General features: G+C 42.9%; 1 protein-coding gene across 1 annotated transcript in view; it reads left to right on the top strand.

Annotated features, from left to right (window-relative positions):
- Window positions 1-17,043, top strand: part of bean1 (brain expressed, associated with NEDD4, 1) — a 29,618-nt gene extending 12,575 nt beyond the window's left edge. Inside the window, exons 3-5 of the mRNA XM_069539128.1 lie at window positions 9,891-10,094; window positions 10,424-10,562; window positions 16,524-17,043. Of these exons, the coding sequence (XP_069395229.1) occupies window positions 9,891-10,094; window positions 10,424-10,562; window positions 16,524-16,908 (728 nt within the window). The 3' untranslated portion in view covers window positions 16,909-17,043. The remainder of the gene's footprint in view (window positions 1-9,890; window positions 10,095-10,423; window positions 10,563-16,523) is intronic.
- Window positions 17,044-17,986: the final 943 nt, after the last annotated feature.

Raw genomic sequence — 17,986 nt, 5'->3', positions numbered from 1 at the left:
TCATGACATGTAGACATGTACTCTGCTATTTTTAAAAACGAATGAATATCAGTTTTCATGTCTGGAGTGTTTTTGCCGTCTTGTCTGGTTGTTGCTTGGTTCGAGTAAACACGGAGACACAACGTGAGCCACGAGGGACGAGCAAATCCGAACACTGAATGTGACCCCTGTCAATCAGGAAACTCTGTCCTCAACAGAAAAGACAAACAGACTGATTCTACCTTTGAGGCTGTGAAACAACAATTCTCATAAAACAATCTTCACCCTCACTGCTCAGTGTCAAACCTTAACCACCCCACACACACACACACACACACACACACAATCTAATCCCAATTACAGTTCAAGGGAATATGTTGATGCCCATTAAGTAAAAACCACCTCTCCGTTAATGCAGATTGATTCCAGCAGCCGTCTGTGTGCACTCATGTCGGTCGAGGATGAAATCAATTTGCTGAGGTGAAACTGCTGATGCGACTGTTACATCATCTTGACCTTACACTATATTCATCCAGCTACTCAAAGGTCCACTAAAGGAAATCTATTATTATAGATATTACAGATATTACTTCATTTTATTGTAGTTTTATTGCAGTTGACTGTTTTCTGGACATTTAAAAAAAAACACAAACTGTGATTGATCCATGAGGTGAAGAGGGGGAGAAGAGTGAGGGAGGACGAGTGTTGTGTTGTGACTCATTGTGAGGTGACAGGAAAATAGTCCCATCGCCTCGAATCCATCTGAGCTTCACGCTCTGCAGGGAAAAAAGTAATCAAACCCTATAACCTAAATTTCACCAGATGGCCTCAGTGGACACGGTCAAGTGTGTGCATGTATGGATACCCACAGCCTAGTGTGTGTGTGTGTGTGTGTGTGTGTGTGTGTGTGTGTTTTCTGCAGTGTCCACACCTTGATTGACCAATCATAGCTGGATTTAAAGCGTGGCCTGACCATTTGGAGTTGAATCATCGAGGCTCATTCCTTTCATTCGCATTCCACGTTTCATGCACTTTGACCAATCACAGCTCGATCTGCAGTGTTTACTGAGCAATCGAGACGGATTTACGGAGATCACCGACCAATCACAGGTGGATATGCTGCAGTCATGGCCGGGATTTATATCCAGTTTGTGGTTTGCACCACAGAGAGGGGAGTCACGCCGGGTTTGTTCTATATTTATACGTTTGTTTCTGTATCACTCTGCATTGACACCAGGTAAAACCTCCCAGGCCTCTAATACACCACATTTTAAATCCACAACTCGAACTTTTACTCTTTCACCACTTAAATGAGTAGATAAATCAATATGTATTGTATTCCATGATTTGTTTAGTGTAGCTTTGCACAGACAACAATGCACAAGTGTTTGAACGACAATTTACTGCACCAGATTCTATAATTTAAGCCCAACTCAGTCTGATCATTTATTTTTCAACAATTCTAGTGTTGCATAATTGAACAGTTGTTTCCATAAGTATGACATTTGTCGATCATCGAGCAAAGTTTCCAAACTTCTCTGTTTTAGGTCCTTGAAGCTTCAGTGGTGTGGTCGGCGGGCGTAAACATAGCAACTGTGATCTTAAAGCTAAACGTAGAGTGGATGTGCCTCAGTGAAGAAAGTGGAATCTAATCATAAATTGTCACTTAAGTTTAAAACCGTAATGCCTCATGTGAAACTCACCGGAACCTGAAGAGATGTGGATTCAAACTCAACACAGTTTAACTCTCTGTATTTATCTGTAGCATGTGTTCATCTGTCTTCATTGCACTCGCTGACAAAGCAGATAACACAACCATGAGCGACGTCATATGAAACCACACTGCTCTGAAAACCGAACACGTCAGAATCAGAATTCCCGCATTTCACACGCGGCGCTGAAATCAGAATCAGGTCCGATTGGTGGGTCAGACGTTTACCGGAGATAAACGGCACAAACGAGTGTTAGCGCAACAGCAGCGACGAGGTGGGGGGAACGAGTGAGAAAAGAGGTGTATGATTAAACGAGGGGAAGGCAGGAATGTGGGCCAGCAGGGTGTGATAATCTGTCTCTCTGCCATCTATCCCACATGGGAGAGAGAGAGAGAGAGAGAGAGAGAGAGAGATTAAGGGGATGTGTGATGTATTCTGACCCATATCCACACACCGATGTTTTGTGACCCACATACAACCTCATCTAAATACACATCCTCATTTAACAGTGATGTGAGTGCGAGTGTTCTGTGATAACGAGAGGACTGCTCCGCCCACATGACGGAGGCTCGGAGGATTTACTGTCAGGTGATTCTGAAGCTCGGTGGATTCAACGTGGATTTTTTTAAAATTTATATTGTGACGTGTTTATTTATTCACACCCCTGAAGTCTGCAGGTCGTAATCATTGCATCTCTCTTTGGTTATTTTGAGTCTGTAGTTGTTCTTCTTTGTTTGGTTTATCGGGGGATGGTAACCAACGTCAAGGTGCATCACTGCCATCTGCTGTGCTGGTGCAGTGTTCCTGGAGGAGATGAAACACCAGGTGGACGCGTGTCTCTATGCTCCAAACTCTCCGTCTCTTCGCGGTCAGGTTATGTATCTTTGCAGCCGCTTGTTGCCTCTTTGCGGTCGCTTCATATCTATGTGGTTGGTATGTTTCTCTCTGCGGCTGATTTGTGAATCTTTGCGTCTCTTTGCGGTCGCTTAGTCTCTGTCCGTCAACATCAAACACCACCTATCATTTAAATAAACAGCATAGTTTGTTTCAGCCTGCAGTCAGCAAAGTGTGTGACTCATCCCGACCTCGTACTCACTCGATTCAAACCACTGCACTTGCCAGTCATCTGGATGTGTTGTCAACCTTGACACGGCGTCAAGCCTGAGGAGGGGGGATTCAGTGTGTGTGTGTGTGTGTGTGTGTGTGTGTGTGTATACAGATTCTACACTACTCAAAGGAAAAAAAGAAACACATCTGCAATTCACTAAATTTTCTTCACTTTGCCAAAGGCGTACTTTTGTTTTACTTTCGTTTTGCGGTATAATTGTTCCCACTCGCCCACAGTAAATGAGCCTTTACACAGGGGATAGATACTTACTACAAACTTTAAGTACTGTATTCACGCCCTGCCTTCTGTTTAGATCTTAAATCAGTCATTTCAGTCAAAGCAGCAGAGCATTGCATAATTTCAGACACATCATACCAGCTGGTTCAACCCCGCGACTACCAGGGTGTCCTCCATCTGGGCTCACCATGCAAACTACAATGGTGGACAAGTTGAATCGACCACGCGAGAGTCGAACTGCACGCGAAGCGTTGGCTGTGACGCAGTTGGCTCAGGGAACACCTCGAGCTACCAGGGGGGTAAACAGCGTGATGGCGTTGGCTGATTACTCCTGAGAGAGCTGCCACGAGGTCACACACATGAGGAGACTGAGGACTGACACATGAACAGGAGACGTGTAGCTGGGCGAGCACATAAAAAGGTTTTTGTTGCTGGACAATTTATGTTTAGTGAGTTTAATTTGATTGTTTGACCAATTACAACAGAGTGGACCAGCTACCCAATCAGAGCAGGCTGGGCTTTATCGGGAGGGGCGCCTTAAAGAGACAGGACCTAAAATAAAATGTTTGAGACAGAGGCTGAAAAGAGGAGCGGCAGCATCGGACACTATGAGGACAGTGATGTTTTCTTAACATTAGAGCATGTGAACACTAATTACTAATAATAATTGAATTATGAGAATCATGTTTCCTTTGAAATGTTAGCAGCAAAAGAATTGCTTTAAAGCCCTGCTGTGACATTACTCTTTACATAACAACAGGACATTTTATTTTGTTGCGAGGGATTTTATACTTCTGACTTCAGGTCCTCCTCTTTTTTTCCCTTTCGTCGTCTCCTCCTCTTCCTGCTTCAGTGGTAATCCAACATGATTGTTTAATGGCCAGTGTCCTCGCTCCTGCAGCACTGAAGTCCTCCTGGCGTCTGTTCAGTATGACAACAGGGAAGATCGGAGAGCGCAAAGTGAGGCGAGCAGAGAGACAGGGAAGAGAGAGAGAGAGAGAGAGAGACAGGAGGGATGTGCATGTGAGAGGCTGGTGTCCTCTGACCAGGCTGTAGGACGGAGGAGGGGTTTTCCAGCACGATGCACAAGTGAAGAGATCACGTCTGTCACTTTATGTCACAGCCACAATGACATCTGCAAATTAAGATGCCGTTTACATATTTCACTGAAAATCCTGCAAAGTTCAGATCAACGTCGATATAAAACCTGAGCTTCAGAGTTGATCCCAAACATCTTACTTAATGTGAAACTGAAAACTGAACTCATTCTCTTCATGTTATCGTAATGCACAGTGTTCGTGCAGAAGCTGCGTATACCTCCCGACACCTATGCTCGGTTTTTTCCCTCCGTAGAAACAGTCATGTTTTACTTGAGTCTTTCTGAAAGCGATATTTTTAGTGCCGAGACTGTTCACGTGTCAGCAAAGCGGGACAACAACGTTTCTGCAAGCAGTGGAATATCTGTGGCATCCCCAGAGGTTCGCAGGCTGGAGGTCATCCCGCTGCTGATGCTGAACGCAACAAAAAAGAAATATGTGCATGTAGGAAACACAGGGTGTATTCTCACAGACGCACTTGTATCAAGGTCTTAAATATTCAGCGTGTTAAGCTGTCATTTGATAACTAATTGGCCACTTGCAAAAGAAAAGAAGGGAAGACATATTTATTTGCAGTAGAGTGAAACTTCTCTCCTCTGGGGACATCCTGAAGGCTCACGTCTCAATAACCGTCTCAAATAGAAATCCCCTAATGCAATGTTGAGCAATAGTGTAATGCCACAATAACGATACCGGCTGAGAGGTGAATTCAATCAGCTAGTTGAAGCAAATCCAGCTCCAGGTCGGGTGCAGTCGCTGTGTGAGAAGGTTTCTCAGCCTGTGGGGATAAACAGGGAGAAGCTGTTGTGAATCAGGAGAGTGAGAGAGGAGCCAGGTCCCAGCAGCGGCCTCACACGTCCCGATATGAAAACTGTGCAGTAGAAAACGTTAAATCAAAGTTTATCACATAATTTGGACGAACCACAGATTATGCTCAGTTCCAGTTCTGGATAGAGAGACAAAGCAGCTCTTTGCAGCAGTTTGTTTGTTTCATGACCTTCTGATCAGATTTTTGGGATTTGTGGCGTCATGTGAGAAAAGCAAATCCTTCAATATGTCTGAGATGTCAGGTGAGAGATATAAAAAAAAAAAATTAATATTCAAAAAAACTGAGGAAAGACTGGAGTCAACTGAGGGGAAACAGAGACTTTATACACAAGGGAGGATTATGGGTAATTGAACACAGGTGAAACAAATTAGAAACGGGTGCAGACGACCACAAGGGCGGGAAACAGGACAGAGGCAGGAAATAAAGCTGTAAATAATTTCTAAATAAAACAGGAAATGGAGGAAAACAAGGCAGTGATCGAAAGTCAAAAGATAAAAAAGTTTGTTCACAGTTTAATAGAGCTGAGAGCTCAGAGTCCATACTGTAAAGACCCTGCAGCGCGTTTTGGGGAAAGGTGGCATGGTCCTTTAAGACACACGATAGAGAGTTTGTTGTCGTCCGGTATCGAACGTCCGGTCATGAGTCGCTCTTTCTGCCTGGATGTACAGTCGGCCATGTCTATGGTATATTTCATATTGAAGAGAAGGTGGTTGTAACTCATAACGACAAGCTGTCAGATTGAATCAGAGTGACTGCCTGATGCTGCTGTATAATGAATGCAGCTAATGCACAGAGTGATGCAGCGAATGCAGCAGCAGTCAATATCACAGGCTCTTAACCTTTACAGTTTGTGACACCCAAAAATAAATGACTCCGAGTGACTTCCCCAATCTGGATTAACACACACAGAGACACACACACAACACCTACATGCTGACCTTTAACACAAAGGGAACGACCCTAAAAACTACAGAAATAAAATAAAACATCTTGAATCTTTTGGCCGATGACTCTTCAAAAAAAAAACCTGCAAACTTTAACTCCACGTAAAACTTTAATCCATAATTCATTATTGAAATGATCTTTTTGAATCCCTGGAGCTTTCTCCTCCCAGGGGGATGTGTGAGACAATATGATATATTTACTAAACACATTTTTTTCTTCACGGCCCTTTGTATACTTCTAATTACATTAGCTACAGTATATTTTCTGTGATTACTTAAGTCATCTCTCAGGGGAAAAACGCTGCGAGCAGACCACCAGCAGCACCGAATCCAAACCTGCGGGCCCTCCACTCAATTAACATACATTATGCTAATGCTCTGGCAAAGAAATTGCGTTGTCTCGTAAAAAATATGTTGATTCTTCACAAGCTTCTACAGTGGTCAGCAATGGATACTCCCACATGTGCATGGGCACCTTCGTAATGATACAATTTGCAAAGTAGTGGTGTCTCAGTTTAGTTGATGAAGGGGCCCCTCAGGTGCCTTAAGCCTGCAGGCCCCCAAAGTCCCTAGAAACGCTCCTGTGCAGTTGCACAGTGATCTGATGATGCTTTAAACTCAGAGAATTATTATTTTACACCTTAAGCAGAGTATTTAATCTTCTCAGGGGTACTTGTAGAAACCAAGCAGCTCTTTTGCTTTTCATTAGAGAACAAATATCTTCTAGATTTCTACAAAACACTGTCGCTGCAGAACGAACCCAATAGAATCTTTAATGCACCTCTCCTGCAGCTGCTCTCTTCGCGGCTTGATGCTCAATGTTGAGTAAAAGTTTCCTCGTCAGTGCAGATCTGCGGCCGCGTTGCCAGGTTGTTCCTTGTTACGTCTGTCAGCTGAGGAAGGAGGCAAAGACGTTTGTAAAGAGCTGATTCAGAAGTCAGAGTGCGGACGTCGTTACAGTAAAAACAACAAAAGCAGAAAACCTGAATCTCTCGCTCATTGAAAGACGGTAAATGAGTGTCGGGTCAACACTGAGCTCAGGGCTGGTGTCAGCAGCAGAATTATGAAGTGCTCTGTTGTATCACACCACAGTATATAGTGTAGGAGGGGGGTGCATATTCAACAGTAAGCCTTAGTGACAAGCTGTCACAGTGAATTACCACTGTTGCTGTTTCATTATATATGAACATACAGTATAGCATATACACGCCCACCCACAGCGATGATCAAGTGTTGTATAGAGGACGATGTGTGTTTCTAAAAGGCCTGAAAGCATGAGCACTGCTGAAGTGCCTCCGAGCAACAAGAAACAACCAGGGTGGAAATACTTCTTTTTCTTGAAGTTTTGTGGGATCACATTTTTTTTCATTTGGTGAAAGAATATGAAAATACAGATAGAGATACACCGACACAAACTAGAGAGAAAGAATCCAGGCCATTAACTCTTATCATTACAACATGATCATGAACGTCTCTTATCTCCATGGTGGTCATCTTCACTTCTTTAGCACACTACAGCGACAGGTCACTGATGTAAAGATTAGCTGCTGAGGGAATAAACAAACACCTACAGGTTGAGGATCAGTCAGTTTTCTTCCATATTGTTTCTTAGATGCAGACTTTGATTGAATCTCTGATTGTAGATCTGTTTTGGTATGAAGTGAATGAACAGATATTTAATTATTTTAAACACAGAGTATTGATGCTATTGACAACCCTGATAGGAATCGAACCAGAGACCTGCATGCTCCTCAAACGCACCCTGACCGTTCGGCGATCCAGTTGCCTCGGGGATTACCTGTGTTACATAATGAATGTTTACACGGGACAATTTCATTAAGGCAAACGAGATTTATGACTTTTAATGATTCTCGATGACTGGAGATTTATAGGTTTCTTGTTAATCTGCTTCTCTCTTCATTTCCACTGATGTATTTTATGGGATGGGTGTGTTGAGGTAATATTTTTACACTCGGAGATTCAAATACTTTCATGTAGACACACAAACATTTCTCTCCTCTCCTTCTGTTTGCTCTGTGCAGCTTTGTCCGGTCCCCTCAGGGTTTTGAAATGTAACACAATCACCACATACACACTATCTCTCTCTCTCTCTCTTTTCCTCTCTCTTCTTCCATCTATCAAATTATCGTGTGGTTGTCTGCTCCGTCCATCGTTCCTCTCCTCTCTTTCTATTCCCTAAGTTCTCCTTCTCACGTTGAAGTTGAGAGAGGACAGGACGTATAATGTTTTTGTGTGTATGTATATGCTTATGTGACATTAAGTCATCATAACTTCAGACAAGGAATCACAAACAACACAGATCTTTATTTTCAGCATTTAATTACTGTTTTAACCAAAATTACTTTAATCTGATTTGCTTAGGAATTCTGTTATTTCTAATATCTTCATTTTACACTGGGCTACAAATTAAGGACAGAAAATCTAAAAGAAAAAGATTTTCCAGATGTTTTAACCGTGAATGGCAAAATATGAAAGTAAAAGAGTCAACATCTGTCTTTGTTTTCTGTTAAATGCACCTGATGAGACACTTCAATGCTTTGAACTGTGTCCTGAAATTTCCAGATGTGTAATTTTCTTCCCTGAATGACCCGGACGAGAACTGCCTCCTTCGCTGCTTCTCTTTTTTCTCTCCTTCTGTCTTTCACCGCACTGAATATAAAGCAGGAGTAAACAATCAAGGTTTCTCAATGATGTACACTCACAATATCTTTTTCATTTCACTCTTTGTGCTCCTCTATCGCTCACTTCTCATCTCTCTCCTCCCTGAATGTCTGCGTCTGTAATTCTGTTGTCTACAGTAATTTGGTTTCACACAGATTCCCGAGAAGAGGGAAATGTTCTCTCACCCCAAACGGTTCCCAGCAGACCTGTCTCCTCGCTCCGTGACGTGTCCGCTCTCGCACACAGCTTTTGTCTGAGCCTTCTCTCTCTGCTAACGTGATTTTCTCTTATTTCGCTTCTCATCTCGTCCTCATAAACTCCATTTTCCCTCATTCTCTCCAAAGAGAGCTCACAAGGAGATCTATAATTATATAGATTTAAATTCACATAAATTGTCTTTGTAATGAATGGACACACACACACACACACACACACACACAGAAATAACACAGTAGGAATGTTTGTAAGTACATGATGCACTTTTTGTCACGTGAAAGATTCTGCTCTCACCATCATAGAGATCACGAGTCACAGCGCAACGTTTTTGTTTTTTGGCGTGAACAAAGTGAAAGAGAGAAAATGAACGCTCGCCCGTATCATCCTCGCTCAGATGTGTTGTGAGCGAACAAACGCAGATTCAGAGTGACGACAGTACAGGAAAGACGTGGACGGCCCGAGCAAACAGACAGATGAGACACTAAACAGAAGAGGAGAGGAGCAGGATCATTCTGTAATCTAATGATGATGATGACGACTGAGAGAGAGAGAGAGAGAGCGAGAGAGAGAGAGAGAGAGTGTATGTGTGTGCGCTATAGCTCTAATTATCTGTCACACACTGAAATGGAATGAGTCCTCAGGGAGCGGGAGAGAGCAGAAGCAGGAGGGAGTAAGATGTGAGCAGGTTAAGACAACAATTATGTAACATGATCTCATGGTGCAGTGTCGCTACTGTGAGCTCTGACAATCGTTATAGATAAGAGCGACAGAGTTTTAATATATTTTACTGTTTGCTTTCAACAAGAAGATGAATATAGTTCAATGAAAGGAGCTAAAGAGCCTGATCTTTTCCTCAGTAGTTGGTGGAGAACAAAACTGAGCTCCAACAGATGAATACTGAACTTAAAAATATCAATCAGGAAAACTCTGTGTGGAATTTAGCTGTTTATTTGAATTGTATTTCACAAGACGACTCTTAAAGTCTCTTAAAGTCTTAATAAACTTTTCAGAAGTCAAAAGTGATCTTTGAAATATATTCTGACCACAGTGACCCTCCCCCCTCCATCTTTCTCCACCACCCTGCAGTGAGCTCCAACCAGAGCCATGGGGAGTACCCAGACTGCCGCAGTGAGAGGGAGTCGGGAGGGGAGGCGTCTCTCCTGGTGTCTCCGCTGGTGGTGGCGGGGATCGTTATAGGTCTGGTCCTCTTCCTCTCCTGCATCACCATCATCGTCGGCAGCCTGCGCAAAGACAGTCGACTCCGCAACCCACACCTGCGAGCTAGCTACGGTCAGTTTCAGAGCAACGCTTGGTCCTACAAGTAGCTTTTTAATAAGAGAGCGAGAAATTGATCCTGATTAACAGATGTGAACTCAGTTTTTAGGTTCTTCTGCGTTTGTTAGTTTTGTTAACTTCTTCTCGGTTCAGCAGTTGTTAGAAAAGAAGAAAAACTTATTTGTAAAGTAGACAACAATTAAAGGTAGCATGATGATGATACTATGATCAAGAATTAAAATGGATGGAAAACAAACAACAAGAAACACCTCACTGTCCCTTCTGTGTGTGTGGACAACAAATGAGATCACACACATGCTAATGGTCCATCTCTGTTTCTGCAGGACCAGATGGTTTTTCTTACGGAGGTTCAGTGGGAGAACTGAGGTCGACCTGCTTAGAAGACTTTCCTCCTGGTTTGGACTTTGACTCGTACAGAGAGACGCTGTCGCAGGTCAACATTTACCCAGACTCACCTCCACGGTAAGAGCTCGTCTGAATCTAGTTTTGCTGGACTTCACCTGGTGAAGGTTTAATCAGGAATAAAACACAGAGTTGAGTTTGATTTCTTTATTTAGACATTTACCTTCTTCACCTCTTGATCCAGTTTTTATGCTGAGATGAGTTTTGGTAATTGCCTCATTTGAAAAACTTTCTTTCTTTTGCATTGAACTGTATTTTTGGTGCTTCACATTTCTTTCCGTGTTGTAAAATTAAATTCAAAGCTTTTCATCATCCACCACACGCCCATTCCTCCTCTTTTCAATGAAGTCAAATGTCAAATATCAAATATAAGTGACGGTTCAGTCCATGTCCCCCACCGCTCTCTGTGCACGTGGTTGGAACCTCCTTCTGTGGTAATTCATGTATTTGAGAGCAGCGGTACGTTTGATGCCCTTTGTGTGTGTGTGTGTGTGTGTGTGTGATGGAGGAAGCGAGAGAGAGAATGAGAGAAAGAAAGCATTTGCTAAAGGCCAATGTCATGGTGTTTTTGATCTAAATGTCAACTGGTCTAATTGGCAACTTTAATAATTCACATACATCCCTCACCTGCAGTGTGTCTGTGTGTGTGTGTGTGTGTCGTATAAACACTTCACCTCAATCGATTGACAGGAAATATCTTATATTTTCCATTTTATTTAATAATTTTCTCATTAAAGAGATCATTCATTTCTTCATCAGACGAAAGCTCCTGGTCAAACTTTGAACTTATGAACTTATGAACTTACAGCATCACCATGATGGTTTTAAGATGTTCTGTGATTGGAGCATCCACTGAATCCTAAAGCGTATTTTCCCCCCTTCGTAAATTCCCACAGTCTTATATTGATGAACCAACAGTCCCATGGATAATTAAAAGTAATAACCAATGAATTGAATTATTTCAACTTCCACCAGTTTGTTGTGGCAGATGGGTCTAACTGCTGTGGTAAGTTTGAGCTTCAGTCGTCATCGCAATGGAAAAGAATTTAGTCAGAGATGAAAATCACAGTGAGAAAAACGTTCTGCCTCATCGGTACAAGTGGAAACAGAACAGTTGATTCATTTGTATTCAGAGTGACTCAGTTTAACACCAAACAGTTTCATCAGGTTCAGATTCTCCTTCAGTTGTTCTCTCGCAGACGTTTGTGCTTGTCAATGTTTCTTAACGCTCTAAAGACAATTTTCTGAAAATTAGCAAAAGAAAATGTGAGTTAATGTTTGTTTTAATCCGCGACTGTGGATGTTGAGATGTTAAACTTTTTCAAGTTTAATTAACCCATTGCATTTCTCATCGACTTCTATAGAAACTGACCAGTGGAGTCGCCCTCTGCAGGTCATTTGAGAGAATACAGTTTATACAGTCTACGGCCATAACTGCCAACAGAGTGATTGATTTTCTTTGTGTGTTTTAAAGACCTGGATTCATGATGATTCCCAGTATATCACTCAGTTCTTGCAGATTTTTGGAGCTGCAGCTGTGATCTGGGGAAAAAACCAAAGCTCCCGTCATGTTGTTGCTTCGTTATCCTGCAACACGGATAAAATAACCGATCCTACTGGGGAAATGCATCATGCTGGGAGGGACACGCCTGGTGTTTGGTTTGTCGAGGTGTTTAAATGATGCTCAGGTGCCAAGAAGATGTTCCCATCTGCGATCACGGCTACCACCTGACTTCTGATGAATCCATAAATCAACATGCTGATGAGCCGGACAGAAACCAAAACACACTGTTTGTTCTCGCTTCAGCTTCAGCAGAAAAAACAAGGGCGTGGAACTGTAAACAAGAGACTTACGACAGGGAGGGAGGAGGACTAAGGAAAGGAAAGAAGGAGATAAGGTGAGGGAGGGAGGGGAGCTAGCGATGTACGTCAGAGCTCTGGCAGGAAACCACAGTGTTCTGGACAGCCTGTGTGAGAGCCGGAGTCTTTGGCCTGGAGGATGGGACGGCAGCCAACACAAACACACACTCACATACAGGACGACAATATACATACAAACTACCTATTGTGTTTAACATTATGCTGGCAAGAGGTTCGGAGTCCGATCAGCAAGCAGGTCGACGCAGTCATGTGACGATCCTGCAGAGTGTGTGTACGTGTGTACGTGTGTGTGTGTGTGTGTGTGTGTGTGTGTGTGTGGGCCACAGATGGTTGAGGGAAACTCGGAGAACTCAGATCAACAACTCACCTACTGAGACTGTGAATGTTACACTTCCGACACCAACAAACACACACACACACACACCAAACACACACACACACACACAAAACACACACACACACACACTCTATATCCGTGAAAAACTCACACTCGCGGATCAGCATCTCACCTGCGGAGACTGAAAGCTTCTGCTTCCTCTCAGGGAGAAGCTGCATGGGCAAGCACACACACACACACACACACACACACACACACTAATGTCCTTTCTTAGAATATAAGCGCACAAAGTTTAGAAAAATGTGCATCGACAACTACAGGGTTTTATTTATATCCATGATGGGAACTGATTCTCAGCCACTTTAGGGCAGTAAAACAAGCTGTAAACAAATCGTATAATAATATATATATATATACATCATATATATATTTTATATTTCAAACGTGCTTTACGTTGGCATGGTTGTTAAGCAATGCATCGACTGAAAGGCAGCACAGAGTGTAGAGTTGTGAGGTTGTGATAATATAATACTTTATTATAACACGTGTGATCTCTGATGCCATTAAATGCATCTTGACATGTGGACGGTCAGTTCTTCTTTGACATTTCTTCCCGTACTTCCTGTCCTTTGGTCGGGCGTCTTGCATTGAACTAGCAATATAATTTTTTTTACATTCAATCTTTATGAGAGGCCGTTCTCACACGTCACGTCTCGTCCACACTGTGACAATACATTAGCTCTGGAGAGAGGATTACGTCTGAGAGCGAGGATCAGCTCCTCGCAGCACATGTGACAGTGAAAGATGGAGAAGCTGAGAGAAGGTGAGAGCAGTGATAGAAGCTCAATAATAGAATGTCGACAACAACACTGATCTCTTCCGTCCACTTGTTGTCCTGTCGTCTTGTAGAATGACTGAAATGTTGCCGTGGACAGGTGGTGGGGAGAGATGGAGCGCAGGGAAATGAACACGGTCAGATTTACAGATACAGGAGACACGAGACTTTTTATTCTGGAGCCAGTCGTCATCTAATCCGGTCAAACCTCGTCTAAAACCTTCTTTGAACTGTTGTAGAGTCAAAATGGAGAATTCATGTTGGGAGATGTTTTAAGCTGAGAAATCAGATCAGCTTTGGCATGAGCCACATAGTGCACACACACACACACACACACACACACACACACACACACCTGTGAATGCAGCATCTATATGGTTCTTACTCCACAGGCGAGAGAACAGGGACATGCCAGCTTTACACACACACACACACACACACACACACACACACACACACACACACACACACACAGAGGACCATATGCTGCAGCTAGAGTTGTTCAGCTTTGTCGAGCGTCACAACCAAAGCATGAACACAAGCCAGAGGTCCTCCTTTTCTCCTGACCTGCGTGTATCTGACTTCTACTTTATCCCTCTCTGTCATGACCAAACATGTGGACAAGCACAGAAACCACTAAGAGACAAGCTCCAGCTCCTGAGCGTGTCCACCATGTGTCTCAAAGGGGACAAATTACTTTTACTCAGCCACAACAAGCTAATTCACACGCACTTTTAAAACACAACCCAGTGCGACGGTTTTGCAGACACATATGGCAGAAGTCCTCAAGGGAGCGGAGGAGCTTGCGACTCCTGAGAGAGCGAGGACCCGGGGATTAGCAGTGTGTTACAACACCTCTGAAACACCCTCGTCTCCAATTTTCACCTCGACGCGCCTCATTGACGCCAGCGTTTGAGGTCAGTTTCCCCAAAGCATGAAGAAAAACAATCAGCTGTTTGAAGCTGCCCCCGGTGGTTCGGTCGGTGTGTGAGGGTGAAGAGACATTATTTAAAATTAAAACTAGCATGAACTCAGTAGCGTGCATGGCTCCGCCAAGGCCCAACAGTTCCCTCAGGAAACAAAACAAACGCAGTGACGTGAGACATATCACAGGGTTGATACTTGTCTTGATTTGGCTTCACTGTGGATAATGATAACTGTTTTATGATTAATTGAAACATGTAATTAAACTGATTTATACTGTGTCGCTGACGCACAGGGTCACACTTCAAGAACTATATCCTTTCAGCAATGTTTGAAGTGTGTGTGTTTGTGTGTGAGACGACGAGCAGCGGACATTAGATCATTCTGACTGAGCCTCGTCCTCAGTTCAAGGCAAAAATAGATTCCTCTCCCCAGCCCCCCCCACCCTCGTCTCTCCCATCTCTCTCCTACACACACACACTTAACAAAAAACTACACACACACACACACACACACACATTCAAACTCTAACATTAACTTTAAGAAAATGCTGCCGCATGAGCGCACGCACTCACACAGGGTAGTGAAGGAGATGGAGAGAGTGCACAAGAAAAAAAAAAGATGTAAGAGAAGTAATGGAGGAAGAAGCAACACCTCAACTCAACACACACACACACACACACACACACAGCAGCAGCAGACTGATAGAGTTAACCACTGCTCTGATTGAGTTACTCTTGATTTTCTGCTTCCTGTGCCGCTATCATCATCCACCATTATTTTATAATTCTGTTTTCTATTGGATTTCGTGTTTTCTATATATATATATATATAAATTCTCTCGCTCCTCTCTGCTGGAGGAGGAGGAGGCTGTTAGAAGCCTGACCTCTGGGGCTGCTGGAGGAGTTCATCAGGGAAGTGTGTTGGGAATCTGCCAACACAGCAGGAAGGAGGACGGAGGCTGTGTGTGTGTGTCTTCCTGTACTTATGTCTTTGTGAGGACCATTGTAAGAATAGACCCGACAGAGTGAGGACATTTTGAACGGTCCTCACTTTTCCACTGAGCTGTTTGAGGGTTAAGGTTCGCGTATTATGTCACTGATGCCCCGTAGGTTAGAATCTGTGTTGATGGTGATGCATGTATTTATATTTAAAACAAACAGTATCTCATGTTTGCTTTGGTATATTCCTGTAGTAGATGTACACACCCTCGTGGATCTCAGCTCCCAATATGAGTTTTTTTATCATCTTTGAATTTGTCCCTCAGAAATTAACCTGTTCCCAGAGCCGTACCAAAATGTAATAGTCTCAAACAAACATACAAACGGAGCTCGGTGAAGGTTCATTTTACTTTATCCACCAATATTAAAGATTTCTCCTTCATTTTGTTGCTGCAGAGGTTTGCACACACACTTATCTTTCGTGTTGCTGGAAATGTTCAGGCCAGACAGCGTTACTTTTTTTGTCATATTGTAAGTTAATACATTATTTAGGTTATATTGAATTCATTTTATATTTCTGAGGAAAGTTTTGATATTTCCAGCAGCCTCATCTTTTCCCTCACTAGACCTTTGCATTCTCTTCATTACGTCACGTCTGCTACCACGATAAATCCTGAGTCTTTGTTGCTTCTTGAAGTGACAAACAGGATTTATGAGAAATGAGGTTTGAGTTTGAAAAGCATCTGTTACATTTAAATCAGGAAACGACCGCAGGTGACAAGAGGACTCGATCAACAAAAGTCTCTCATACGACGTAAAGCAGTAAATCAACCATCAAGGGGAAAACTCAGGCAACAGAACAAGACACATGAAGGAGACACAGAGACAAAGTGATGAAGACAAAGAGAAACACAGAGACTATATGAGGAGGAAGATTAATGGAAAACAGGTGAAACACATTAGAAACAATCACAAGACAAAGACAGGAAGTAAAGCCACACAAGGAAAGAAGCTTCAAAATAAAACAGGAAACAAAGAACCCAAAGAGCATTCATATTCAATTCATAGCAATAATCATTTCATTTTTGTTTTCACTTCTCTAGTTACGACGAGTGCGTCGGCCCTGGCTTGACTCAGATCTACATCCCCACAGATGACCCTCCCCCTTACTCCCTGTTTGACCCCTGCCAGCGAGGGCCAGAGCAGGAGGAGCAGCCCGGCCGCACCAGCCCGGATCCTTCTCCGTACTGCGGAGAGACCTCAGCCAGCGCTGGCTGGTTCTCCCCCTCCAACTACCCGCTGGGACTTCAGGAGCATCAACACATCGCATCCATCTCCTTCCCCCTGGAGGCAGCGCCGCCATATGAGTCTGTGCTGGCCGAGCAGGGACACCCGCTCCCCCTCATGCCGTGTGACCTTTATAAACACCAGTCACACAGGGGGGACGATGGCGGCTCCCAGCAACCGGGGGCGAGCCACATCTTGTAGGACGCTTGATTTGTTTCTTTCACCTGCGCTGGTGCTTGTCCCCGGTTGAAGCAACAACAACACTTGTGGTGTGAGGCACAAAATGGCAGTTACAGGAGCAGCTGTGACACCAAACAATGGACACTAATGAGATGCACACATCTGCCACACAGTTGCTAACACCTGATGAGGCTGAACGTCAGCGTCTCAGTGGACTGACTCAGCCGGGACTCCAGTCTTCAACCTGCAGTTTGTTCCTGGACAAAAACTCACATGTTATCGTGTTGAACAGTTTCTGAAACGACTCAAACTTCATCCCAGTGATGCTGATTTTGACAATTTCTCCATCTGTTAAAACACTATTGTGTAGTTTCTAGTTTTATTTTAAGTTAATATAAAGTATATAAGAGCCATGTTGAAGGAAAAAAAAGAGATTTGGAGAATAAAAAAGCAACATTATGAGAAAATAGTTATTTTTTACAAGAATAAAGTCGTAATATTATGAAACTAAAGTCGTAATAAACGTAATTTTACGAGAATAAAGTCTAATCTGAGGTTCGTGTGATTCTAGAGGGTTCATATCAGAAGATCAGCCTTTTTTTAAATGAGGACTTTTCGATCCAGAAGCATTGAAATTCCCACGAGAATGGATTCTTCTACTCCTCAAATGAAAAATGTGTCTCGTTATACTACGACTTGCTTCGGATAAAACTTTTTCCTTGTAACATTGGCACTTTATTCTTAAAGATAAAATTTAGTACCTCATATTCCACATGATGATATAAATATTTCTTCCTGATATTTCTTCTCAGTTACGACTTCATTCTTGCAATATTTCTCCTTAAATAACGACTTTGTTGGAAAAATCTTTTTTTCTTCAACGTGACCTAAATGCGCTGTCGGACTTTTAAAACTTTTTGGACTGTTAACGGTTTTTATCGTTGTTATTATTAGAACGGTCACATGTCATGTTTGGATTTTAAGCTGAATTCCTGCTACAAAACATTTTAACCATCGTTCTCTGTGGATTAAAGTGAAGCTGACTTTGTAGAGTCTTTGTCGGAGAAAGAGTGTGAACAGTATCAGTGTGGTTAGTGTA

The sequence above is a fragment of the Paralichthys olivaceus genome, chromosome 14, assembly GCF_024713975.1.
Source record: "Paralichthys olivaceus isolate ysfri-2021 chromosome 14, ASM2471397v2, whole genome shotgun sequence".
Taxonomy (NCBI): domain Eukaryota; kingdom Metazoa; phylum Chordata; class Actinopteri; order Pleuronectiformes; family Paralichthyidae; genus Paralichthys; species Paralichthys olivaceus.
The sequence above is the reverse complement of the archived record's forward strand: the minus strand, read 5'-3'. Positions and strand labels throughout refer to the sequence as shown.